This window comes from Oenanthe melanoleuca, chromosome 25, assembly GCF_029582105.1.
Source record: "Oenanthe melanoleuca isolate GR-GAL-2019-014 chromosome 25, OMel1.0, whole genome shotgun sequence".
Classification (NCBI taxonomy): domain Eukaryota; kingdom Metazoa; phylum Chordata; class Aves; order Passeriformes; family Muscicapidae; genus Oenanthe; species Oenanthe melanoleuca.
In genome coordinates this window covers 1,028,235-1,053,344 of record NC_079358.1, presented here as the reverse complement: position 1 = coordinate 1,053,344, position 25,110 = coordinate 1,028,235, and the positions used below count along the sequence as shown (strand labels likewise).

At 44.9% G+C, this 25,110-nt stretch overlaps 1 protein-coding gene across 1 annotated transcript in view; it reads left to right on the top strand.

Annotated features, from left to right (window-relative positions):
- The window catches only part of ASH1L (ASH1 like histone lysine methyltransferase), a 62,009-nt gene that overhangs the window by 24,931 nt on the left and 11,968 nt on the right, over nt 1-25,110 (top strand). The window contains exons 4-19 of the mRNA XM_056510645.1: nt 1,556-1,657; nt 5,595-6,315; nt 7,912-8,091; nt 12,349-12,443; nt 15,564-15,637; nt 17,122-17,167; nt 17,394-17,502; nt 18,521-18,727; nt 19,521-19,667; nt 20,572-20,680; nt 20,857-21,018; nt 21,249-21,343; nt 21,573-21,730; nt 23,176-23,334; nt 23,745-23,799; nt 23,894-24,026. Coding sequence (XP_056366620.1) covers nt 1,556-1,657; nt 5,595-6,315; nt 7,912-8,091; nt 12,349-12,443; nt 15,564-15,637; nt 17,122-17,167; nt 17,394-17,502; nt 18,521-18,727; nt 19,521-19,667; nt 20,572-20,680; nt 20,857-21,018; nt 21,249-21,343; nt 21,573-21,730; nt 23,176-23,334; nt 23,745-23,799; nt 23,894-24,026 — 2,552 coding nt within the window. The remainder of the gene's footprint in view (nt 1-1,555; nt 1,658-5,594; nt 6,316-7,911; nt 8,092-12,348; nt 12,444-15,563; nt 15,638-17,121; nt 17,168-17,393; nt 17,503-18,520; nt 18,728-19,520; nt 19,668-20,571; nt 20,681-20,856; nt 21,019-21,248; nt 21,344-21,572; nt 21,731-23,175; nt 23,335-23,744; nt 23,800-23,893; nt 24,027-25,110) is intronic.

The following is a 25,110-nucleotide window of genomic DNA, read 5'->3' as shown; positions in this document are numbered from 1 at the left end:
GTTTCCTCTGAGGCATTGAAGCCCCAGGCCATGGGCAGGGGAGGAATTTTGGCTTTGATTTCAGTGTCCTGCTGTTACCTTTGGAGGATTCTTTGAGGAAGGGAGAGAAGAGCTCAGAACCAAAGAGCTTGTTCATTATGAACCATATTTTGAAGGGAAACAGCAAAAATCTGTCTTTTTGCATCCTGGAGTTTGTCTTCTAGATATATTCAGGATATGCACATTCTCCTCTTGCTCTGCCATGTGCATTTTTGCTTATCTGGGGTTTTATACTGATCTGAGTTTTTAATATCTCAGCATTTTCATAACTGCAATACCAGGTTTTTTATGACATTTTCATGACTCCTACAGCCTTTGCTTTCAAGAGTAATTGGAATTCTCTAAAAGTTGAAATTTTAGGAAAATAAAGCAGTTTACCGTAAGAAAATATTTTTGTGTAAAAAGGGAAACAAAAATAGCTTTTTGCTTGTGTTCTCAGCAGAGCTGCCATTCCCAGCCCTATCCCTTCACCCTGCAGCAGTCGTGGGATTCCTGTCTCTTTCTAAAATTGGTTTTAACTCAAGGAATGGTAATTGTGCTTCCTGCTGCCTGGTGACATCATCCAAGGATTTAGCAAGTACCAGCAAGCCCTGTGTGCTCAGAACACAGAGTGAAATAAAATCCAGTGCTGGTCTGTGTGTAGATAATCATCATCCTCACTTGTTTAGGCCCCAGGGCTTTGACAGATTTGCCATGATGGACTGGAGCAGAAATATTTGTGGTTTTTTCTTGTGACAGGATTTTGAAAAGGAAGAGCAGCACAGCAAGGGACAAATCTAAAGAATTTTAAAATCTTGGGATTTTTTTTTTAGCTTTTCACCTTCCTGGTGAGCAGTTTTGCCCAAGGAGGGGAAGGAATTCCCAGGGGATGGGAACCTCTGATTATCCAGGGGGCTGGGAGAGTTGGGATTCACAGCCTGGAACAGAGGATGCACAAAGGGAGCTCTTCCCACTGTGTCCAGGTGGGAAGGAATTAAGAAAAAGGAGCCAAACTGGTGGTGCCCAGTAGCAGGAGACCCACTGGGTCTGGGTTCTGTCCTGGAGTTCAGGGAATTCTGTTTGTGCAGAAGGAAAAAGTCTTCCCAGTGAGGGTGAGGGAATGGCAGAGTCTGTGTCACTGGAGATGTGGAAAACCCAAGAGAATGTGGTGACCCCTGTTTGAGCAGGGTGGTTGGTCTTGATAATCTGCAGAGGTCATTTCCAAACTCTTCTGAAAATCAAGGAGTTTGGATTAAATTGAGAGCAGGAATATGTGGGGGATTGTTTTCTTCTCTCACATACAGGTGAATTCTGGTGGTTAATATTACATGGCTTTATTTAAGGCTTGTTTACCTCTGCCACTGGCCTGTGCAAAATCCCTGCTTGGTGTTTCCTTCCCCTGCATTCAGGGAGCTCACAGGTGTTCCTGAAGCCATCCAGAGGAACCTCAGTTTGAGGCTGTATTGTGTTTAGTGTTGTAGTGGCCCAGCCAGACTGAGCTGATGTTTTTTGTGCCTTTCCCTGCTCTGCCTTGCAGGCTCTTTGCCAAGCCAGGACAAGCCCTCGCAGAGGCAGTCGGAGAGCACAAGCTGCAGCCCTTCCAGGAAGAGATCCACATCAGAGAGCACTTCTCCTCCAGGCAAGTCCTGCTCAGGGGCCTGCATTTGGGATCCCTGTGTGCTCAGACCTGTGCTGAGCACATGGCTGCACAGCATGCAGATACTGAGTTTTTGCACTGATATTTTTGGATATAAAAGCTGTGGTTTGGGTTGTTGAATAAGGAGACTTGAGCAGAGCTGTGCCAGGGTTGGGTTTGGTTCCTCAGCAGGTTAAGTTGGACCTTGTGGAGCTCAGTGCTTTAATCCAGACCTGTAACATTACAGGTAATCAATTAATTGGAGGTATAAATTAATTGCTCCCTGGGGAAGAGCCTGATTCTGTCACTGGGCAGGTGACAGGAAGATCAGGCTGGTCTGTGCTGGGGGGTTTTCTTCCTCACACTTGAGAATCCTGCCAGGGTGATGGAGGATGACACATGGCTCATCCCAGCCATCAGTGATGGCACAGACAGGTCAGAAATGCTCTTGGGAGAGAGATAATGCAAGTACTGATCAGGTCCATGAGCCAAGAGCAGATCTTGGATGCAGGATCCTGGTGAACTGGAGTGGATGTTGCAGTAGGACAGTGAGGAAGCCAAGGGCTGACATTGCCTGAGGCTTGTGAGGAAGGGAAAAGTTCTCCCTCCTGGCAGGGCAGTGGAGCTCTAGAGGATCATCTGAGGGATGAGGGAGCTGGAAAGGGGCTCAGCCTGGAGAAAAGGAGGCTCAGGGGGAACTTGTGGCTCTGCACAACTCCCTGACAGGAGGGGACAGCCCCAGGTTGGGCCCTGCTCCCAGGGAACAGGAACAGGAGAGGCTCAGGGTGGACACCAGCAGGAATTTCCCCATGAAAAGGGTGCTCAGGGCTTGGAACTGCCCAGGGAGGTTTGGAGTGCCCATCCCTGGAGGTGTCTGAGGAATTCCTGGAATTGGCACTCAGAGCTCTGGGGACAAGGTGGGGATTGGGCACAGCTTGGCCTGGATGCTCTTGGAGGTCTTTGAACCATGAACCTCAGTGGTTCCATGGCTCTGTGTGTTAGAGCTTTGTTTTGTCAGCTCAGTGTGAGTGTGACTCTGTGTGTGTTGCTGTCAGTCTCATTTTACCTCATGATTTCATCAAATCTATTGCCCAAATTGTCACAGGGAAGATCTGAAGATGTTCATTTTGTTGTCACCCTGTGGTTATCCCAGGCAGCAGGAGAGGCTGCATTGGCTCTGAGCACCCTGCTCCAGTGGAAAGTGTCCCTTCCCATGGCAGAGGATGGAACAAGATGGACTTTAAGGTCCCTTCCAACCCAGACCATCCTGTGATTCAGTAAAAATGGAATGTGAGCTCCCCTAGGATTGGACAGAAAAAAATCCAGCAGGTTGATTTTGTAAGAAGCTCAGTTGCAGAAACTCCTATTACCAGAATTCAGACACCCAAATTGACTGCAAATATGTAGGATTGGTACTCAGAACTAGTTATGGTTTCCATCTAGGAAGGATGTGCCAAAAATGCCATTTCCTCCCAGATGTTTGCAACAGATGCTCCATTCAGCCTGTGCTGCAGAAAAGTCCTTTGCAGTGGGAAAGGATTTTCCTTTTTCTTTTCCATTCACTTTCTTGCCCTTCTCACTTGAGAGGGGCAGTTGCAGTTGTAGCTGGAAACAGGAAGAGTTAAAGTTGAGGATTGTTTTGTGCATTGGAATGACATGAATCACAAGTTTATCAACTTCAAAGTCACCCAAGTGATGATGCAGCTGAGAGGATCAGTCATTGTTGGATTATGTGGGTCTGGAATGTGTGTGGGTTTCAGTGTTTGTCAGAGAGGAGCTGCAGCTGTCCTGGGTCAGAGCCTGCAGTGCCCCAGCCCTGGGATCAGCAGCAGCAGTGACAGGGCTGGGATGTGCTGCTGCTCCAGGGTCACTGAGGTGATCTCTGGTGGGCTCTGAGGAGCCCCAGCTCCATCCCCAGAAGAAAACAAAGGGTGACTTATCTTTATTATTTCTGAAATATTATATGTTATATATATATATATATATATATATATATATATATATATATATAATATATATTTCAGATTTTTTTTTCTGAAATTATTATTTAATCTAAAATGCAGAGCTGGAAGTGTAAATCCTTCCAGTTATCTCAGAGGTATTGGGGTGTCCATATCAGGCTTCTCTTGTCACCAGAGCTTTGTCCAGAGGAGGATTTTTAAAACATATTTTGCTGACTCTTTCTCCTCCAAATTGTGTATTCTCTGAAGCACCTTTTCATTTGCACTTACAAACTCCTCTTTGGAATCTCAGGGAGGAATGCATTCTCCAGAGTAACACAATTGGACTACTGAGAAAATATTAGAAAATATTTAAACTGGAAAATACTTCAAGAATAACTGGTTGTGCTTTATCTGTGTCATCTAACAAATAATCTCCCTCCTTGTCAAGTGCTAGAGCTCTTTATAAACACATTTGTTGTCTTCCTTTAACAGTTCCCTTGACACCAGGATTTGCTGCTCAGGCTCCAGCCTGGGCCCCACTGGGTTAAGAGATCTGATCTAATTAATTTGCCACAATTACAGGAACATTTTGTCAATGCTGATGCACAGTTGTGATGTATTTGTGAGAAGGCAGCATCCATTTCACTCCAGAAAGAGCAGAATTTCTTCTGATGGAATGTTATCACTAAGGAGCAGCAGGGCAGCTTTGGGAAGCTCTTAGTTTGGAACAAATCCCTTTTTAATGCTGCATAATCTACATGGTTGACCTGGAAACTTTCTTTTTCAAGCACCACTCTTCAGCTCTAAAGCATATAACAGTTTTAAAAGTCAAATCTAAATTTACTTCCTGTGTAAATTAGCCTTTCTATATTGTCCAGATACTTTGATTTACCTTTCTCCAATCAGTTCTGTCATCTTCAGTCTTGTCTATTTGATAAAAGAAAATAGTTGTTTCAGTACTTCCAAATTATAAAAGAAGAAAAACTAGTTTTAAAATATTTAAAATGTTGCTCCATTTTTTATCAGGATTGAGTTTTTATGTGCACAGAGGGTTTTGTATTTTTAGAGTTGAATAAAAACTTGAGGACCATGTGAACCCTCATTGCTATTTGCTGTTAGAAATGGGGGATTATGTGGGAATAAAGAGAAAATAATGGTATGCTAAAAGTGATGATATAAAATATGACTGACTTGTGTCACTGGGTCCCTCTCCACATTACAAAATTTTGTCAACAAACAAGAACATTTGTGTTCTGGGCAGTTCCAGCTGATGCAGTTTTTGTATTATAGCTCCATGTTTTGGGTCCCATCTCCACTCTGATTCCTTCTTGGGGCTACCTAAAAACAGAGGCCAGACAAAATTAAGGGAATACAAAGTGGTTCTATTTATTGAAGGGCTTTTGGTACATTTTGGGCAGACAAAGCCCCCCATTTGCTACACCCAAAAAAATGGATGATGGTCATTGGTTTTTACCCAAAAATTTTATCCAAATTTTATAAGTTTGGTCCATTTGCATATTGGAGGTTAATCCTCAATTACAGCTCTGGGTAATGAAATCATTTACCTCAAGTTTGCTCCCCAACTCATTTTTCTTTACATTTCTGTCCTGATTTGAAGGACAGGTGTCTGCCAATAAAGGCAGAAGCTTCTCTTTGAAATGGAGAATGTAAACCCCCTCCCTCCAAATTATTATAATTTTGAAATTAAGAGGCTCTCAGGCAAAGATATGGGAATTAGGAATAATAGTTCTTCACTAGGAAAATTAAAATAGAAATGCAGTATTACAAAGAACAGTCCCAAACCCTGCCAGAGTCAGAATCCAAGCTGACACCCGTCAGTCAGTCAGGGTGTTGGTGGCTGCATCCTCCTGCAGTGGTGGATGTGTAGCTAGCAGTGTGTGGAGCTCAGAGTTACACACTGAAGAGCTGCAGGGTTATAAATCTATATAAAGTATAAACTCTGGAACGCTGGGTCACTCCAGGCTGTGTCGTTGCAGGGGCGGCGGGGCCGGCGCGGGGCTCCCGCCTGGCCGAGGACTCGGTGGATTCGCTGCTGCAGCGCATGGCCCAGCAGGACGGGCCCCCCGCCCTGGACAAGAGCCTGGAATCTGTCATGGCCAACGTGGCTGCTCCTCCATCAGCCAGCCCTGCCCGGAACCACTCCAGGGAGAGAGCCCTGGGCAAGCAGGACGGGCTGGGGGCACCGGCCGTGGGCAGCACCGAGCTCTCCCTGCTGCAGGAGCGGCTCCCCGGCAGCTACTCGCCAAGGCACCTCAAGAGGAGCGTGGTGGAGGCCATGCAGCGCCAAGCCAGGAAAATGTGCAATTACAACAAGATTCTGGCCACAAAAAAAAATCTGGACCACGTCAACAAAATCCTGAAAGCCAAAAAGCTGCAGAGGCAGTCGAGGACGGGGAATAACTTCGTGAAGCGGCGGCCGGGGCGGCCGCGCAAGTACCCGCTGCAGGCTGTGGTGTCCATGCAGGCACTGCAGGCTGCCAGGATGGTCAGCCAGGAGCTGCAGGACACTGAGCAGAGCAGCAGCCCCCTGCACCTGGGCCCAGACACCATCACTGATGTCATCGAGGCCGTGGTGCAGAGCGTGAGCCTCAACCCCGAGCACCGCAAGGGCTGGAAGAGGAAGAGGTGGCTGCCCGAGGAGCAGGCCAGGAAGAGGCACAAGTCTTTGCCTGAAGATGAGCAGGAGAGCAATAAGAGGTGATTAGTTTTGTAGCTCAGTTGGTTTTAGAACATTTCAGTGATTGTGCTTGAATTTGTTAAGGAGTTTTCCAAGTTTGAAGGACAATAAAGGCAGAAGTTTCTCTTTGAAACGGAGAATGTAAACCCCCTCCCTCTAAATTATTATTATGATTTTAAAATTAGGGAAAGATATGGGAATTAGGAATAATAGTTCTTTACTAGGAAAATTAAAATAGAAATCCAGTATCACAAAGAGCAATCCCAAAACCCTGCCAGAGTCAGAATCCAAGCTGACACCCGTCAGTCAGTCAGGGTGTTGGCACAGTCCCATTCAATGGTGGCTGCATCCTCCTGCAGGGGCAGATGTGGTTCAGCTGGAGCAGTGCTCCTGGAGAAGGTGCAGTTTCCTCTGAAGGTGCAGGGATGATGTGGAAAGGTCTGGTTTTCCTCTGGAATCCAGTGGAAAGGTGGATAACTTGGTGTCCAAAATGTCAGTTTTTATCTGGGTAGGAAAGGCTTGGCTCCTCCCCTGGCTGGAGCATCTCCCAGTGGGATGATGGAATTTTATCAGTCATGCCCTGGGACTCACTGGCCATGAACAGGAGATATCTCCTGGAGGGAGGATGGGCTGTGGGAAGATAAAGATGATTGCCCAGCTTGTTTAAAGATGGCCCATGAGCAGATAATATGTGCCAGGAGATCAGGGTCACTGCCCCAGCTGGTTTAACAGATGGGGACAGAATCCACATTTCTGGCCACATCCTGCATTGCAACCCAAGACAGGAGTTCAGTGTAGAGGGAACCAACATGTCAGGGCTTTCCTCAGGTACTAGACCCACCCAGAAATGAGGATCTCAGATGATCTATAACTGTTGGTTCTGTACTTGTTGTGTTGGTGATGGATATGTTTATTTCTGGAGCTGGTAACAGGGTTATTGATGGGGTGCCACACATTGTTCCTTCATCCTTTGTGGAGTAAAGAGCCCTGAAGAGCTGTGTGTGCCTGGGATCTGCTCATGTAGATCACAAATGGTTACAGGCAATACAAGTGATGTGCAGCAGATAAAGAGCAAAGCTAAAGCAGCAGGGAGGAGTTAAGGGGTGCACCTGTACTGGTAAAGACACACAACAAAAATCTCTCTCTGATCTCATCTTCTCATGCTTGTCCCCAAAGTCATCAATAACAGATCAAACCCTGTCAGGAGTTCTCATCTCCAGAAATGGGTGCTGCTGGCACCAAGTACTCAGGAGCTGCTCTCCTGAAGGCTGAGGAAAGGGTTACCATGTGCTGGTTTTAAAGTGCAAAAGCAGAGAGCAAGAGCTGCCTTCTGAATTACTCAGCTGAGGCTCCAAGGGATAAACATTAGCAGTACAAACAACATTCTTTTTGTAATAATAATATTACCAAAAAAAAAAAATCATACTTTTCTTATGATTATACTTAACCCCCACTTGTTCATGATCATTGAGTTGCATTTTTTAAGTAGTTGAGACACCCAGAAATTCAGAAAACATGGACTTTTTCTGCTGACCAGATTCAAGAGAGAAATAATGAAATACTGTGAGATAATCTTAATGGGAAAGTGATTTTTTTATCTCTACTTTTTCTTCCAGTTTCTCTGAGACAGTAGCTGAACCTCCCAGTCCACATGAGGCCCTTGGGAAACCACCTGAGTCTGAAACCCCTGAGCAGCCTTTGCCTCCTCTAACCCAGCGTGAGAAGAAAGCCCCTCGACCCCCAAAGAAGAAGTACCAGAAGGCTGGGCTCTACTCTGATGTGTACAAAACAACAGAGTGAGTAAAACAGGGCAAAACTCATCTCTGATAAAGGGAAATTCTCTTTTCACCTAGAATCATAAAGTGCTGCCACTCATGAGTAGGTGAAATAAAACCAACTTAATTGAAGCCTGTGCATGGTAATTGTCAGAACCTGGCCCAGTGAGGATGTAAAATGTAACCCCAGTCAGACAGCAGCCTGGAGCAGTCTGAAAGTGTTTGTGATTATCAGCTTTGAGGAAGGAAGAGGTTTATTCAAGAGTCTGAGTGGTGCTGGCAGTGCAAGTGCTGGGTGTGTGCAGGTTCTGAGCAGGAGCTCACAGTGTCTGCAGAGAAGGGCTCATTAGGTTCCTGTTTGCATTGGCTGAATGGTGACAACTGGTCATCTTCTGTGTGAAAGAATTTCAGATATGCATCCAGTTCATTTCACAGTTCAGTGAAGTTCATCTCTATTTTCTCTGAGATGTTTAGGGTAAAAAAATGCAGTGTTTCTTTGTTTTTCCCACTGGTTGGTTTGCAGCCTGGTGTCCACCAGAATGTGGCCACCTCCCTCTTTCCCTTCCCTTTGTACTCACACATTTTCTAGTGCCATCTGAACAAAGGAGTTGAAATCAGGAGTTTGTGCTTCTGTTCCAATATGATCTGACAGATTGAAAAGAGAGAAAATCTGGCACCTTCTCACTATGTCATGGACCACTTTAAAATGTTCCAGAGACCACTGGGAAACTGCCAGTACAGTTTATCAGCTGCTCCTGCTGTAATCTCTCTAATCTAAAATTAGGTAGTAATGTAATCTAAGAAAAGGTAGTAGAGGGAATGAATCAGTGAAAGGATCAAGACTCTAAGGAAGAAACAAACATGTCAGTCTGACCAAAGTGAGGCCACTTGAGCTTTACCTGTTTTAAAGAGATGTGCTGAAACTTCACCACTTGGATGGTCTGTCACTGCTGTACACAGCATGCAATGTTCAAATCTCACAGTTTCATTGCCTTAGGAGAGGAGCTGAGAGAGTCTTCTCCTTTTCTTTAGTGTAAATATTTGGAACTTTGAGTGCTGCTAAGTTGGAAGGAACCCACAAAGGTCATGGAGTCCAACTCCTGGCCATGCACAGTCCCAACAATCCCAGCCTGTGCTGGGAGTGGTGTCCAAACTCTCCTGGAGCTCTGGCAGCCCTGGGGCTGTTCCCATTCCCTGACCCCTCTGGGGGAAGAACCTTTCCCAAAATCCAACCTAAACCTGCCCTGACACAGCTCCAGCCATTCCCTGGGTGCTGTCCTGCTCACACAGAGCAGAGACTGGAGCTGCTCCTCAGGAGGAAGCTGCAAATCACTTACAGAGTGATTTGTCTTCCCTTTGCCTCTTGTTCCACCTGCTGAGTTCTTCCTTGCTCTGATGCTGGGGTTTGGGATGAGCAGCTTGTGGACACTGAGGAGCTTCACCCTTCCAAGGAAGCAGATTCTGCCTCCACCCTGGGAGCTGCCCCTGCACTGTTTGCTGCTGAAGCAGGGCATGGAGGCAGAGCTGTGGCCATCTCCACTGAGGAATCCTGTGCAGCCTGAAGGGCTGAGCCCACCTTTCCATCCTGCTGGCACTGGGCCACTTCTTTCCCAAGCTGGTTCAGCAGACTAAATCCACAGAACAGCAGTCACTTTTTGGTAATTAGATTTTTATCTGGTTTGATGTGCTGTTCTCATTCTACTGCATATACATATGGTTGGATGTTTGGAAACAGAGTAAGAGGAGAGCAGAAGTTCATGTTGTTATCCCATTACTTATGTAACTTCCTGCTGTAGGAGTTTGAGAACCTGATCTGAGAAGGAAAAGGCAGCTCTGTGATCGTGGGGCACCCTCTAGTGCTGTCACAGGGAGTGTTGGGGGTTGTACTCACTGGTTTTCTCTAATTATTTACAGTGTTCACTGCAGACACTTTGCCTCAAACACCATTTTCCTTCTCTATTTCATCCTTCCTAAATAATTCCTGAGTGTCACGAGGACATGTGAAGCAGTGAAGGTTGCACTGAGGTTTGTACAAGTCACAGCCTGTCCCTGCATCAGTCACAACAACTGCTCAACAACAGCACAAAAAGGGTTTAGCCAGACCTGGCCAGTGTTGGTGGACTGTTGAAAGAGATGTCAAGAGATGATTTTAAAAAGGTTTCATTTCTCTGCAGCCACAAACAATTTGCCTCAGCAGGAGTTGACTCCAGCTGCTCTCCATCTGGAGACCTTGTTAAAACACAGTGAAGAAAGCTCAGGTTTTGATACATTGCAAATGAACTAAGGATTAAAGGAATGATTCCTGAGTCAATCTCAGTTCTGCCTCATTTCCAGCTGTCATTTTGAACACTCCACAGGAGTGTTCCCAGTCCTCAGCTCCCTTGGGAGGTCCATGGAGAGATGTTCAGTCTGTGCTTGCACAAAGTTGCAGCTTTGAAAACAAGGGAGGATCTTGTGCAGGAGTTGTTCTCTGTATCCAGCAGTGGCTTTCCTAGAGGAGTGAACTGCAAAGTCTAGTTCAGCCAAAAAAAAATCATAATTGGTAAATTAGCAATTAATTAAATTGTTGTAGAGTGTTTAGAGAAGAGCATTTTTTTGATATTTGAGCAGGACATGAATAGCAGTTCAGATAGATCAACATCAAAGCCACTTTATCCCCACTTAAAGTGTTCATCAAACTGTGGTCTGAGGGAAAATGGGGCTCCACACATCAAAAATGTAATTCCACAGAGAAGTAATCCCAGCCAGCATGGTGAGAGTGTAGAGACATGGAAACTGGAGAGGAGGAACAGAAATGGAGCAGAAAAAAAAGGAGAGTGATGGATAGAAGTGAAGGTACAGGTCTTTGTTCCCTCAGTTTGCCTGACACTTCAGACTGACATTTTGAGACTAAGTGTGGTCTTCAGCCCCTGCAGAGTGGTACAAAATGTGTTCATCCAGAAAAATGTCATTTGGCCATTGCCCTGTTACTGGGAGCCTGCAGAGAGGGGCCAGTTCAGTTCTCTTGGTGGGGAGTGCACCAAAATGGGTGTTAAAATTCATCCCTACAGAAACTGAACCAAACAGCTTTAGGGAGTGGATTAAAAAGTGGGAAGCATTTCTTGTAGAATCAGAGAGTGTTTAAGGTTAGAAGGAACCTCTGAGGTGATCAAGTCCCATCTTTTGTGTATTCAGTCTGTCAGATGCTCAGGAATGTCCTGAGGTGCCCACCTGAGCTGGTGGAAGTTGTTTTTTCCCTGATCGTTGGTCTCACCCAGGTCTAACTGGCTGGCTTGGAATCACAAAATCATGGAACTGTTTGGGTTGAAAGACACCTTAAAACTCATCTTGTTCCACCTTCTGCCATGGCAGGGACACCTTCCACTATCCCAGGTTGCTCCAAGCCCCATCCAGCCTTAAACACATCCAGGGATGGGGCAGCCACAGCTGCCCAGAGTCTCCCCACCCTCCCAGGGAAGAATTTTTTCCTGAGTATTTCCTGTTGTTGATATCTGTATCTCAAATTTGTTTTTAACTTGCATTTTTCCTTCACTAGTTAAACAATAATATCACATTTTTTATTGAGCCATCTTTCTGTTCCTTGTCCAGTTCTTAAAACACATCCCTTAAAAAACTTGAGTAAATTTCAGTGGGCTTCAATATCATGTAATCTTTGGTATATTTGACATTTAGGAGTCTCCTTTAAATCTGGCAGGACTGCAGTTCTAAATATAACTTCTTCAGATTCTGTTTTCCAAGGCTTGTTGTTGGCCAGGAGATGTTTATAAACACCAGATTACAGAGCTGTCACCTGCCTGACCCATACAACCATTCTGATTTCATACTCCTATTTTTCTTTCTGCAAAGGGGTGTCTTACTGCTTTTTAAACTTTCTGTTCTGATTTCTCTTCTTTTTCTGATGAAAGGCAGCACATGAATGTTTTATTTTTTAGGGAATTGGGAAAGCAGGGCTGTACATGTGTCACATGCCCAGTTCCTCAGTGAAACCAGCAGATAGGATCTGCCAGTTGCCTTTTATTTGTGTAGCTTTCATTATTACCTTTATATCACATTTAGTCAGTGGTGTCCCATTGGATGTTGCCTTAACAGTATTTATGGAGAAAAAAATCCATTGTGGGAGGGCTGGGACCAGTGTTGAGATGGAGATGAGTTATTGGCCATTTCTATTATTTCCTGATTCTCCAGACATCTGTGCCTTAACTCAAACAGAAAATGCATTTCTTGCAAGTGACAGATGTTCCCCATGGTGATATTTTGTTTCTGTCTCATCCTCCACAGCCCCAAGAGCCGCCTGATCCAGCTGAAGAAGGAGAAGCTGGAATACACCCCAGGGGAGCACGAGCATGGGCTGTTCCCAGCCCCCATCCACGTTGGTGGGTACCTCACCTGTGTTGGGAAAATGTGCACAACTTCTGCCTTTCTCTGGTTTTTATCCCTTTTCAAGTCACTCATAGCTTTTGGCACATGAATTTTGCCAGCTCTGTGTTCCCCAGTTTGACTGGAGAGGGTTTTTTTTTAGCTTAAAACATTGTTCTTGATTTTTTTCATGAGTCAAAAAATACCACATTCTAGTTGAAAATCTGTGATAGACCTTGGATGAAATGCAGAGCAAATCTTCACCTCAAATAAAAATAGAGCAGAATAGCCACAGATAATGATGACATTTAAATTCCAAAAGCTGAGCATGGAATGATAAATTCCCCCATGTCCCCATGGTTAATGGTGTCAGTTTTTACACAGGGATAAAGGGAGGAAGAATTAAAAGCTTTGCTGTTATCTTTGTTTTTACTTCATCCCCATTTTGCAGTCTTGGGTAGGAAAAAAATGAGATTTAGGATTTCACAGAATCACAGAGTGATTTGGGTGGGAAGGGACCTTACAGGTCATTTTTTCTCACCCTGTTCCATGACCTTCCATAGCCCAGGCTGCTCCAAACCTTTCCAGGGATGGATCTGTGAAAGAAGCCATAACCCAAGAGTGTCCCAAGCCTCAGGCTGCTGGGCTGGGGGGTGGTCCAGAGCCCCCACTGTTTGCAGCTCATACCAAAACTGGGTAATTTCCTGCTTCTCAGCTCGTTGTTTCAGCTTTTGAAGTGCTGGGATTTCTTGCTGCAAGTCCTGTCACGCCCAGCAGGTTTGGGGAATTCCAGGAATCTTTGTCCCATCACACACACACAGTCACTGGTTTGTCTCCTGTTACTGAACTGGTTTTGGCTCCCTGCACAGCAAAGCAGAGCCCTTGGACAGATCTGTGTGAATCAGGAGCCACAGAACAGGTTTCAGAGCCGAGGGTGACAATTTAAATTCTTCAAAAGGTGCCCTTGCTCAGCTCCTTTTTGAATAAACCACATTGCTGGTCCTGCCCTGCAGCTGCTGCTGTGGCTCCAGAGGTGCCTGGGGATGGTTTAACCCCTGGGGTTCTGCCAGGGGGCTGCACTGGTGCCCACTGGAGGAGGGCTGGAGGGACCTTCCTGCACTGGAGGCTCTTTGCCAGGGCACCTGAAAGAGCCTTTTGTTTTGCCTGCTGAGCTCACAGAAGTGAAAGCAAATTCCCAGCAGATTTAGCTCTTTGCTGGAAGCTGCTAGGCATGAATAAGGCATTGAAAATGGAAAGTAATTGAGGGGTAAATTGTAAGGAAAACATTACCATTTTTATTTTCCAGTGGTGAGGTTATGTGTGTGAATTTATGTGAACCCACAGAGCATTGCTGGAGGAATATAAAGACATTTGTTAACAGTTAGAAAAGCTGGGGGGAAAAAGAATTAGGCTTGGGTCTGACACCTCAACCTAGGCACTCTGCTCCCTGCAGTTTTGTGACCCAGGATTCCAGCAAAATGATCAGAGAATGTTGAATTTTGGCTGGAACTAACCAGTGTCAGCCCTCAGGTCTGGTGTGAATGATGTAATGGGTCTGTGTCTTTTAGGGGTGGCAGGGAATGATAGAACAGAGCCAAAATCTGCAGTGAAAGCAGGAACTCCTGTCTAAAATGAGTTCCAGTTATTGCTGAAAATACAGATCCCCTTGAAGGCTGTCCAAAAAATCTAGGAATGTGTTTGCCAAGTCTGAATTCATTCTTAAATCTCTTCTGGTAAAGGTCACGGGAACAGGCTGGGAGATTATTTTCAGAACTGATTTGATTTCTTTGAGTACAATATGGTGATTTACCAACCTGGGTGCATGGTGCAGGTCTTGTCCTGGGTGTTAAAGTGTAGGATTGTGCACAGGAAAACTCAGCAGAGCAGGTCAGCTTCAAGGGCAGGGCTGTGGTCTGTGCTCAGGGCTGTGGTCAGTGCTCAGAGCTGTGGTCACTGCTCAGTGCTGTGGTCAGTGCTGTGGTCAGTGCTCACTCGGGGTGCTGTGGTCAGTGCTCACTCAGGTGCTGTGGTCACTGCTCACTCAGGGTGCTGTGGTCAGTGCTCAGGTGCTGTGGTCAGTGCTCAGGGCTGTGGTCAGTGCTGTGGTCAGTGCTCAGTGCTGTGGTCAGTGCAGAGGTGTCTCAGGTGCTGTGGTCAGTGCTGTGGTCAGGTGCTGTGGTCAGTGCTCAGGGCTGTGGTCAGTGCTGTGGTCAGTGCTCACTCAGGGGTTGTGGTCAGTGCTCAGGGCTGTGGTCACTGCTCAGTGCTGTGGTCAGTGCTGTGGTCAGTGCTCAGTGCTCTGGTCACTGCTCAGGTGCTGTGGTCACTGCTCAGGGCTGTGGTCAGTGCTCAGGTGCCGTGGTCACTGCTCACTCAGGTGCTGTGGTCAGTGCTCACTGCTCTGGTCAGTGCTCAGTGCTGTGGTCAGTGCTGTGGTCACTGCTCACTCAGGTGCTGTGGTCAGTGCTCAGTGCTGTGGTCAGTGCTCAGGGCTGTGGTCAGTGCTCACTCAGGGGCTGTGGTCACTGCTCAGTGCTGTGGTCACTGCTCAGGGGCTGTGGTCAGTGCTCAGTGCTGTGGTCAGTGCTCACTCAGGTGCTGTGGTCACTGCTCAGTGCTGTGGTCAGTGCTCAGTGCTGTGGTCAGTGCTCAGTGCTGTGGTCAGTGCTGTGGTCAGTGCTGTGGTCAGTGCTGTGGTCAGTGCTGTGGTCAGTGCTCAGGTGCTGTGGTCAGTGCTGTGGTCAGTGCTGTGGTCACTGCTCAGGTGCTGTGGTCAGTGCTCAGGGCTGTGGTCAGTGCTCACTCAGGTGCTGTGGTCAGTGCTCAGGGCTGTGGTCAGTGCTCAGTGCTGTGGTCAGGGCTGTGGTCAGTGCTCACTCAGGGGCTGTGGTCAGTGCTCAGTGCTCTGGTCAGTGCTGTGGTCAGTGCTCAGGGCTGTGCTCAGTGCTGTGGTCACTGCTCAGTGCTCTGGTCACTGCTCCCTGCTCTGCTCAGTGCTGTCAGAACCTTCTCAGTGGGTTCTGCCCTCTCCTTTGTGTTCTCCCCTCCTGCCAGTTCCTGCCAGGTCCTGCCAGCAGCTCCACCCTCTCAGAGCACTGCCTGTGAGTTTGTGCCACTTACAAACCTTTTTCTTTCAGGGAAGTACCTCAGACAAAAGAGAATCGACTTCCAGCTGCCTTATGACATCCTCTGGCAGTGGAAACACAACCAGGTAGGAGATAAGAGATAAGAGATATGAGATAAGGAAACAGCAGCACTCAGAGCCTGTTCACACATCCTGGCTGGGGGGGATTTCTTGTTGCTGCCTCTGTGTGAGAGGAGAAGGGATTTGCATATGTATTTCATGCTGAAAATTCCCATTATTCCATCTCCTGCAAAATAGCAACCCTGTGAGTTTGTGCTCCCACAGAATTTGGCTGCAGACTTTTATTTTGGCAGCTGGTTTCAGACAGGCCTCGGGAGAATTGGGATGTACTGCCAGCAGCACTGAGAAATTTCAGGCCTTATTTTTCTTGGATCAATCCCAACAGAGTGGAATTTGTTTTTCACTTGCAAGCTGAAATTTTCGTCCAGAGGAAAGAAGAAAAACTGTTGAACAGTCTCGTTCTTTTTAAAGTGCTTTAAATATGTGCAAGCTTAAAAATAGGATTTTTTTTTTCCCCCTCTGAGATGTTTCCACCAAGTGATTTACAACAGGATTTAAGGCTGATCTGGTGAGAAAACGCTCTCAGATGTGTAACTTGAGCATGTAAATGAGCAGGACACTGGAATCTGATCCTCCAGCCAGCACTGGGGACATTTCAGCTGAGGACATTTTCTTGCAGTCTGTTGACCATGGCCTGTCTCATCTGTTCAGTATTTCAGAAGTAATAAATCCATGGAATCTGTTTCCTTGACATTTTCCAGCTCTCTCTGGAATATTGGAGGCCCTTGCAGAGGAGTTTCTCTGTGCAGGGGTGTGGAGATGTGGAGTTGGGCACTGAGGGAAGGCTCTTAGTGCAGGAAATGTGTGTGAAATAGAGAATAATTGGAAATTATTCCTGAAAGCTTGTTTGAAAGGCTGGAATGTATATGAAATTATGAATTGTGATGTAAGCTCCTTTTTCCCTTCCCATCAGCTCCATCTGCAGAGAAAATGAATCTGCATTTCTCATTGCTCCCACCTGTACTCACAATTCTTACAGAATCCCAGAATCCTATAGATTGGAAAAAAAAAAACAAAAACCCTTAAGATCAATCCCAGAATCCCTTAGATTGGAAAAAAAAATATATATAAACCTTAAGATCATTGAGAATCAGCACCTTGATTTTTTGTTTTCACTTTTTTAAGCATTGGCACATGGTGATTCCACCAAAGATGGTTTCTCCAAAGTAGGTATCAATAATTCCTCTTTTTCTAAGCCCTGTTCAGAGGAGCCTCTCCTCAGGACAGCTGTTTCCCACATTGCTCTGGGCAGACAGAATAAATAATGTGGTGAACAAACTGCTCCAGTGTCTCACCAAGCCCAAATTCCAATTATTCAGGTCGTTTTTGTGACCTATTTGTTAATGCAGTCTGAGCCTAGAGAAGAGAACTCAGATTTCTAGTAATGATTACCAAACAGTTCCCTATGTACAGAACATAATTTCTCTGATCCTATTGAATAACAGATGCTCTTATGCAATGTATTAAAATTTTCTTTCTCTTCCTTTTAGTTGTATAAAAAGCCAGATGTCCCACTTTATAAAAAAATCCGTTCCAGTAAGTAAAATCTTATTATTTAACTGTGATAACTGTGGAATTTTCATGTGATACCCTCCTTTCTGTCCTAACAAAGGCACTTCCACTTTTTTTTTTTTTTTAAACTCTACTGATTGGAATGAAAATTCTATAGATAAACAGTTCTGGTTTTTCACCTGAAAATAATTCTTTTCCCTGTTTGGGTTTGTTTTCTCTTTTCTTTTTTTTTTTTTTTTTTTCCCTCTAGATGTCTATGTGGATGTCAAACCTCTCTCTGGCTATGAGGCCACCACCTGCAATTGTAAGAAACCAGAAGATGACAGTGGGAAGGGCTGTGTGGAGGATTGTCTGAACAGGTTAGCAATGGATTATTTCTCATCCTTTCCTAGGAAAAGAGTTGTGCTGGATGCACCCCAGCAACAAAGACATCATCCCAGGGAGGGAAATTCCCAGTCTGACCCTCTGGGGTCCCAGTGTCACCCCAAATTGTCACTGCTGGACTGAGGTTCCTGCTGGACCCCCCACACTCCCAGCTGGTCCCAGTCAGACCAGTTCCCTCCCAGTTCAGCTCCAGGGTCCTTCCAGCAGGCACAGGAGCAGCTCCAGCTGCACCTGCCCCAGGTGATTCCTCAGCACTGCCTTCCCTTTTCTCTAGAGGAAGAGCCCCTTAAAAAATCTCTATTTTGTGTATTGATTTATTATTGATTCATAAAGAGCCCCTTCAAATCTTCATTTTGCCCTTTGAATAGCAGTGAGAGGCAGGCAGGGAATCACTGTGTGAACCACACCTTGAAAACAAGAAGCATTTTAATTATTGTATAACTTTTGTTTCATTTAATTTACTGTTATTGATTATTGATTTATTTATTTATGTTTTGATTTATTGTTAATTCATATATACATTATAAATATGTTGATTTTTATATTTATATATCATGTTGATTTTTATGTTTATATAATTATTTTAGATTGACTTCTTAATTTTAGGTTGATTTATAAATTAATTTTTATATTGATTTTAGATTGACTTATAAATTGATTTTAGATTGATTTTTATATTGATTTTAGATTGATTTTCGATTGACTTATAAATTGATTTTTGATTGACATATAAATTGATTTTAGATTGATTTATAAATTGATTTTAGATTGACTTAGGAATTGATTTTAGATTGATTTTTTATATTGATTTTAGATTGATTTATAAATTGATTTTAGATTGATTTATTATGAAATTGCATTCTGTCTATCTATATATTCTATCCGTTATTTATGTGATGATTTATCGATTTCTATCTCCATTTCATATATTGATTTATGATGATGACAGATCTCTTCCCCTCCCTTTTTTACCTTCTCTGCTGTCTGTTTTAGGATGATTTTTGCAGAGTGTTCCCCCAACACTTGTCCCTGTGGGGAGCAGTGCTGCAACCAGCGCATCCAGAGGCACGAGTGGGTGCAGTGCCTGGAGAGGTTCAGGGCTGAGGAGAAAGGATGGGGGATCCGTACCAAAGAACCCCTGAAAGCTGGACAGTTCATCATTGAATATCTGGGAGAAGTTGTTAGTGAGCAAGAATTCAGGTAGAAGTACTGATTTGCTGCTTTAGAAGGCTCATAAATGATTTTTAACGTTTGTGGTTGGGGTATCCTCAGAGGATAAGGGGGGTAAGGAAGGTTTAGAATTCTGGTTTTTTTTGGTTAACCAAGTTTTTCTCAGTCCAGTAGACAGAGGTGGTTAATGTTTGAAATCTTCCTCATCTGCCCTGTAAATGCAAAATGCCACAAGTGACTGAATCTGAAATGAGAGCTCTGCAGGATTTGTGCTGCTCCAGGTAGAACTGTGGGGCTGGAAGGGACATGGGCTTCTGCAGAAAGATGTGAAGGAAAAAGAACAAGTGGAGGCATTGATAACTTGTTAACTCTGTGGCATTGTGGGATATTTGAGGTTGGAGGGACAGAGCTCCCCCAGAAGCTGCACTCTCCTCACACAGAGATAACACAGATCTGTCCCTGTGCTCCTGGGATCCATGGGTGGGATTCCAGAGCCTGCCCACTCCCCAGGAGGAAGCTGCACACACAGACACCCCCAGGAATGTCTACTTGCATTTTCTCTTCCATACACAGGTTACCAACATGAAATGTGTACAAATAATCTGCAGAAGCATTCCAGAAGAGCAAATTTCTAAATTCTAACCCTGTCACTGGCCTTGACTTATAAAAATAGGTACAATAATGGTTTTCCTCCATCTCTAGGTGTACGGTCCTATAAAATACAAAATATTATCATTTCTTTTTCTTCAAAACTCACTCTGAGATGTGCTCTGTGTCACTCCTGTGTGGAGACATGCCAGAATGACAAGGCTCTCTCTCACAGGAACAGGATGATTGAGCAGTACCACAACCACAGTGACCATTACTGCCTGAACCTGGACAGTGGCATGGTCATCGACAGCTACCGCATGGGCAACGAGGCTCGTTTCATCAACCACAGCTGCAACCCCAACTGTGAGATGCAGAAATGGTGAGCAGAGGGATTCTGCTCCTTGGGAGACTGCTGAGAGAGAGAGAGTGTCCTGGTTTGAAGGACAGGTGTCTGCCATCTCTTTGAAATGGAGAATGTAAACCACCTCCCTCCAAATTATTATAATTTTGATATTAAGAGGCTCTCAGGCAAAGATATTGGGAATTAGGAATAACAGTTCTTTACTAGGAATATTAAAATAGAAATACAGTATTACAAAGAACAATCCCAAAGCACTGCCAGAGTCAGAATCCAAGCTGACACCCGTCAGTCAGTCAGGGTGTTGGCACAGTCCCATTCAATGGTGGCTGCATCCTCCTGCAGTAGAGTTTTAACTTTGAAAATCCAACACAAAATAAAAGAATTGAAGAGACAGAGGGAGAGGATTCTGCCCCCATGCCCTTCTCAGGTGAGACCCCTCCTGCAGAGCTGGGGTCCCAGCACAGGAAGGATGTGGAGCTGTTGGACTGGGTCTGGAGGAAACACCAAATTAATTAGAGGGATGAAGCAGCTCTGCTGTGAGGAAAGACTGAGATAATTGGGATTGTTCAGCCTGGAAAAGAAGAGTTCCAAGTGACCTAATTATGTCCTTCTAGTACCTGAAGGAGCTGCAGGAAAGATGGAGAGAGGCTGGAGTGGCAGGACACAGGGCAATGGTTTCCCACTGCCAGAGGGCAGGGTTAGGTGGGATTTTGGGAAGGAATTGTTCCCTGGGAGAGTGGGGAAGCCCTGGCACATCCTACTCTTTGTAAATGTGAAAGTTCATTGTAAGAGATAAATAAAAGAACTGCACAAGCATAACCCAGGGCACAGCAGAGGTGTTGCTGCTTGTCTCTTAACACTCTGTGCACAAAGATGATTTTATGTTTAATTTTGGGGGTATTTGATTGTGTTTTCTCCACAGGTCTGTGAATGGTGTGTATAGGATTGGGCTGTATGCACTCAAAGACATGCCTGCTGGGACTGAGCTCACCTATGACTACAACTTCCACTCATTTAATGTTGAAAAACAGGTAAAAACCCCACTGTGAGACCTTGAAAAACCTTCACTAAGGCCTAACAGCTCTGTAAAGTGTAAAAATTAACAAAACCTGTCATGTTTTATTAGGCAGAAAATGTTCTTTTTAATACATTGAAAGAAAATCTAAATGTTTGGAGTTTATTGGATTTTTTTTTTTTCCCCTCGAAGCAACTCTGCAAATGCGGCTTTGACAAATGCAGAGGAATAATTGGGGGTAAAAGTCAACGCATGAATGGACTCTCAAGCAAAAGCAACCAGCCTGTGAGCACCCACAGAAGACCTGGGAGGTCAAAAGAGAAGAGGAAGTCAAAGCACAAACTAAAGAAGAGAGTAAGTAGGAGAGGCAGAGTTTGGGAGGGGTGAGGTTGATGGGATATGAGTCTCTGCCGCCAGACCGAAAACTGGTGTTTTTATAAATTTTAAACTTGAAATAAAAACCCAAACTTTAAATAGAAATGCAGTAGAGTAATGCTTCAGGTTCTGTCTCAGGGGCTGCTTTGGCTGCTTTGCTGAGTTCTTGGCACAGTTTTTCCTGTCTATCAGAACAATCTGTTTTCCAGAGGGGCCACATCCCTGAGGAACCCAGTGAAAGTGTGAATGCCCCAACCAGGCTGACACCTCAGCTGCAGATGAAGCCCATGTCTAACAGGGAGAGGTAAGGGCTGATTTTGGGGGGGTTTGCCTCAGAAATGGAGTGCTGTGCAAGTACTGGTGTCTTCTTCTATAAAATGGAGAATTTCTGAGGATACAGCTTTTAATTCCCCTTTACCAGCCAGGCTGAGAAGTCACAGGGTACACCTCAGAATATCCAGCTTCTCACCCACGTTAAAGAATTAATTTTCCAATAATTGGCGATTCTTGAATATTTTCCTGATTTTTTTCAGGAATTTTGTGCTGAAGCACCACGTGTTCTTGGTGAGGAACTGGGAGAAGATCAGGCAGAAGCAGGAGGAGGTGAAGCACGTCAGTGACAGCATGCACAGCTCGTCCCTCTACACCCGCTGGAACGGCATCTGCCGCGACGACGGCAACATCAAATCAGGTGAGGCCCCTCAGCCTCCCCAGTGCTGGCCTGGAACACCAGTGGAGGTTCTGTACCTCTTAATCAGGGTTTGTTTTAGTCTCTTTTGCCTTTACTTAGAGCTGGGATTGATGAGTCCACGATGGAAATGGTTTTTCTCGTGTTCGGGTTTGGTTGTTTATTAAATCTTAGCAAAAAGTACAGAGTGTTTGTCAGCACTTCCAGCTACCTGCTAGAAGTGAGGAAAATGGAGCAAGATCCAGCTGCTGCAGGGTCTCCTAAAGCTAAACAGTCCAATAAAGAAATAACACCTATATCCTTTTAACCCCATAACTAAATTCCCATGACCCTTAGTGTGACACTGACTGACCAACCAGAAACCACAACCTAAAACCCATGAAGAAGAAGGAAGATGAGCACTCAAAAAGACAACACCTAAAATCCTCCATCTTGTCCCATACTTATTACTATACCATAAAAACTTCAAATTTAAAACTCTTTACCATGTGGAAGCACACACTTCTAATTAACTACACACTCGTGATTTTAACTTCATCATTCAAATTTAGAAGCTGCCTCCAAGGCTTCAGGTTAAAAGCAATGTTCACCAGGGGTCAGAAAGCTCAAAAAACCCCAGGTCTCTGGAATCCAACACACAGAGATTTAACTCTGTGTAAACCCAGTGTAGAGTTGCAGTGAGATCCATACACTTTTTGTAAGGGCTTCTGTTTAACTACACACCCGTGATTTTAACTGCAGCACTCAAATTTAGAAGCCTTCTCCAAAGCCTCATATCAAAAGCAGTGTTCTCCAGGGGGTCAGTGCCAAAAAGCACAGAAAGCTCAAAAACCCCAGGTTTCTGGGATCCAACACTGCACAGGTAAAAGCTCCCAGGGGTCACTCGAGTCCTGGGAGAAGTTGTCACATGAGGTGTTTCAACAAGAGTGGTTTGTCACAGGAAGGGAAAAATGGCATTTAGCTGTGGTCTGATTTGCGAGGTGCTGATCAGTCACAGGTTGGACTCTGTGATCTTGGAGGTCTTTTCCAACCCCAGTGATTCTAGGATATCATTCTATATTGGGAAGAAATTGCTGACTGTGAGGGTGGGGAGGCCCCAAGAAGCTACGGCTGTCCAAAAATCTCAGTTTTTATCTGGGTAGGAAAGGCTTGGCTCCTCCCCTGGCTGGAGCATCTCCCAGTGGGATGATGGAATTTTATCAGTCATGCCCTGGGACTCACTGGCCATTAACAGGAGATATCTCCTGGAGGGAGGATGGGCTGTGGGAAAGATAAAGATGATTGCCCAGCTGTTTTAAAGATGGCCCATTAGCAGATAATATATAATAGGAGATAAGGGTCACTCCCTCAGCTGGTTTAACAGATGATGACAGAACACACATTTCTGGCCACATCCTGCATTGCAAGCCAAGACAGACAGGAATTTGTTGTGTGTGTCCCTCTCTCAGATGTGTTCATGACCCAGTTCTCGGCGCTGCAGACGTCGCGCTCGGTGCGGACGCGGCGCTTGGCGGCGGCCGAGGAGAACCTGGAGGTGGCTCGTGCCGCCCGCCTGGCTCAGATCTTCAAGGAGATATGTGACAGCATCATAGCCTACAAAGGTGAAGGTGATTCTCTTAAAAAAAATCTCTATGGGTATGTTTTTAACCACTGGAAATGGACTCTGAACTGGAAATGCTAGCAAAAAGATGGGATGTTAAATAATTACTATTTTTTAAAAATTTCTCCCCTTACCAGTAGTCACTTTGCTTTAGCCTTAGTCCCCTGCTTTATCACCAGAATCTGCAGATATTGCTGTTCTTTGTAATTGATTTTTCAAAATTCCAGAAAAAATCAGAAACTCTTATCTTTGTGCTACCTGTACTCCAATTACAGCCACCAACATCTAGAAATGCAGAAGCATTTCAATTCCTCATGGCTCAGAGAACAGAAAATCCTTTTTTTCACCCAGATTGCATGTTGTTAGTTGCTTTTCTGTGGAAGCTTCACTCCAGTGGTGTCACTATTCCTGTTGCAGACTCCTCCAGGCAGGCGCTTGCAGCTCCTCTCCTGAACCTGCCCCCAAAGAAAAAGTAAGTGCTGCTTTCCCAGAGCTGCTTCCTCTGATGGATTTGCACAGTGGGAATTGCTGGTGAACCTGACATTGTGCCAACATTCCTCTTATAGAAATGCAGACTATTATGAAAAGATCTCTGACCCCTTGGATCTTGCCACAATTGAGAAGCAGATCCTGACTGGCTACTACAAAACTGTGGAAGCTTTTGATGGGGACATGCTGAAGGTCTTCAGGAATGCAGAGGTGAGGCTCTCTCTGGCCTGGAGGCTGCTGCACTGGCAGCAGGGATGTGCCCTCCTTTAATGCTCTTACAGGAGTAAAAGAAGAGATTTATTCTGGAGGTTGAGAACTTGTGCTGGTCCATTCCTGATGAGGCTTCAGTAGCAAATCTAAAAGCTAACCTTGTCAGCCACAGCTGTAGGCTAGTCTGAAGCCAGTTCTAGTTCTGGATCCAATTATATCCATTATATACTTTCCCTTTAATACATAACAACCAATCAATACCTTTACTATTATCTATAACCTATCATAACTACTAACATTACCATATTCATGTTACTGTTTTCCAATCACAAGAAGTTGGTATGTTACAGTTTAAGCTAGAAGTTGTTTTTCAATTTTCTTTGCAGTTGAAAATTTTGAGACTTTTTTTTCTCCTTGCAGTATTAGCTTTCTTGTTTGCCTGTAGAATCATTTTGCTTGGTAAAACATCTTCTGTTTGAGGTGGATTTATCCTTTGCTCTAAGCCATAAAAACCCCTTCCAACTCACATACTGTCCTGGTTTGAAAGACAGGTGTCCACTAAGAAAGGCAGGAGCCTCTCTTTGAAATGGAGAATGTAAACTCCTCCCTCCAAGTTATTATAATTTTGAAATTAAGGGGCTCTCAGGCAAAGATATGGGAAATAGGAATAACAGTTCTTTACTAGGAAAATTAAAATAGAAATACAGTATTAGAAAGGACAATCCCAAAGCACTGCCAGAGTCAGAATCCAAGCTGACACCCGTCAGTCAGTCAGGGTGTTGGCACAGTCCCATTCAATGGTGGCTGCATCCTCCTGCAGTGGCAGATGTGGTTCAGCTGGAGCAGTGCTCCTGGAGAAGGTGCAGTTTTCCTCTGAAGCTCCAGGGATGATGTGGATGATTTCCTCTAGGATTCAATGGAAAAAAGCTGCTTTGGTGTTCCAGATGACAGTTTTTATCTGGGTAGGAAAGGCTTGGCTCCTCCCCTGGCTGGAGCATCTCCCAATGAGATGATGTAATTTTATCAGTCATGCACTGGGACTCAATGGCCCATTAACAGGAGATATCTTTTCACAACTATCCTT